At 37.3% G+C, this 2161-nt stretch overlaps 1 protein-coding gene across 2 annotated transcripts in view; it reads left to right on the top strand.

Annotated features, from left to right (window-relative positions):
• The window catches only part of LOC106947031 (fibroblast growth factor receptor 1-A-like), a 33273-nt gene extending 32016 nt beyond the window's left edge, over positions 1-1257 (top strand). For both annotated transcript variants that reach the window (XM_015031802.1, XM_015031801.1), the window contains one exon: positions 578-1257. In XM_015031802.1, the coding sequence (XP_014887288.1) occupies positions 578-637 (60 nt within the window). In that variant the 3' untranslated portion in view covers positions 638-1257. The remainder of the gene's footprint in view (positions 1-577) is intronic.
• Positions 1258-2161: the final 904 nt, after the last annotated feature.

The following is a 2161-nucleotide window of genomic DNA, read 5'->3' as shown; positions in this document are numbered from 1 at the left end:
TGATATTTATAATGTCCTGTGTTTTTGTGTTTATGAATCTATTTGTTAGCTTTTTGAACTGATAGATTTTTTTCCCCATACAAGCAGTTTACATCATCACCATGAGGAGTTCTCCATCCTCCTCATGGTGGCGCTGATGTTAGTCCACAAAATGGCAACAACAAAAGTTGGGAGAAAACTCCAGTCAGGTGGACAGTTCTGGAATCAACGTTAAGCTTTCAAACATAAGAACTCTTTACCAACTGTTGCGTATGGTGGTGTTAGCATGATGCTGTGGGACTGTTTTTCTGTAGGTATTATAGAAAACTTACAGAAGAACACTTTTCACTTTGTGACTTTATTATGACAATAACTTAAAATATTTACTTTCAGTTTCTTCATCTTTACTTCATCCATTACAACGCAGCCTGTTCTGATTGGCCAGTTTATCTGTCAGACAAGGCAGAATGTAATGCAGCTCATTTTGTTTCAGTTTAAAGGTTTTTAAACCAGCCTCTTGCATGATGCTAATGTGTTTTAATGTGTCACCTTATTAAAGTTGAAAATCAGCTCTAACTCTTTGTCCGTACCCTCGCAGGAGTACCTGGACCTGGCCGTCCCTCTGGTCCAGTACACATCGGTCTGTGGCTCTGCCTAGGCTCACCGTACCTCGACGGCATCATCCTGGGAATGTTTACTCCCTGTTTCCTGTACAGCCCGGTGCAGCCTCAGATGAGGCCGCCAGGCAGAGCAACAGACTGAGCTCAGATGAACTGTTTCACTGCTGTGTGATGTAAAGACCAGCTGGACTGAACTGGACTCCCTCAGACAGGAAATGCAGTGTCTTGCTAGGACAGAAGGACAAGACGTACCTCAGACACTGAAGGAGGACATGTGTCTCGCGTGTCTATAATAATGTACTCCGTGTAAATATTGTACACATTAGTCTGTTTCATGTTGAGTATCTGTCTGGTTGTGTTACAGTGACATGAAGTGGAATGGATAGAAAAGGGGACAGCAACATGTTTTGATAAATCTATGTAGTTATTATTCTTTATTTGTACAGTTGGATTCCTGCTCCTCAGCAGAATAACTCATCACACATAAAATACTCTCAGAAACATACTTTTTGATTTATTCTGTTTGTTTATCTGTAAAAAAAATACATATTGCACTTATTCTCCATGGGCTGCTACTGTTAGACAATGTGCTTTAAGTTTAATGTAAAATAACTAAAGAACAGTATTAAAAACAATATTAAAAAGACATCAAACTGATGTTGAAAAGCATGTCTTGTTTTCATTTTTCTTCGTTTAACCTAAAGCTAAATAAGAGTCATTGGAGTCATTTCCTTTCAAATACCAAAAAACATTTTTCTTTAATTTCATTTAATTTCTTTCTATTGAGCTGGTTTATGTAGGCTGTGCTCAACTGGAGACTAAATGTGCAGCATTTGTTCCATTTCCAGCTCTGGTTCTCTTTCCTGTATGAAACAAACCAAAACCTTTGAAAATATGTGGTGGCGCTGCACCAACACCACCGAAGGAAACAACACAAAAGAACAATCTGAAGAAGACCCTGACCCCAACTTCCATCGCAAAATGTAAACAACAATGGAGTGGTGTCAGATTTTAGCGGAGGTAGGATTTCTCTTTTGTCTTTGATAAAAGATCATGAGCCATTTCTCGTGTCAGTGCTAGGCTGTTTGTTTGTTTTGGTTGTTTTTACCCAGAATGCCCTGCTCGTCTTCCCGCCTTTTGAGCGGTCTCCGATCACTAGGGGGCGCGGTACTTCATATTTTGGTATCGATCTGATACCAAGTAAATACAGAGCCACCATTCACCAATAACATGAATATCAATACTTTTTGTTAAGTTTGGTATAAAAGCAAACTTCTGACCGTTAGGTGTTTTAGTGGTTTTTGCTTTTAAAATGCTTTGTAAAATCCTGGGACATAATTTGGACAATATTTACAGGCATCCACAAAATACTTTTTTTAAAGATAAACAGAAACAATAAAAAACATATGTGCGTGTGTATTTTCTGGAATAAACAAAATAAAACAAAAGTATAATTTGAGAATAAATCAAAACAAAACTTTTTTTTTTTTTTTTTTTTAGGTCAAGTTGAAAAAAAGAACAAAAAATAAAAAAAATGAAAAATTAGAAACCTGAAAGAAAAG

The sequence above is a fragment of the Poecilia latipinna genome, unplaced genomic scaffold, assembly GCF_001443285.1.
Source record: "Poecilia latipinna isolate Pla-1442-1.1 unplaced genomic scaffold, P_latipinna-1.0 Scaffold218, whole genome shotgun sequence".
Lineage (NCBI taxonomy): Eukaryota > Metazoa > Chordata > Actinopteri > Cyprinodontiformes > Poeciliidae > Poecilia > Poecilia latipinna.
Note: the sequence above shows the minus strand (reverse complement) of the source record. Positions and strands in the feature narration are given on the sequence as shown.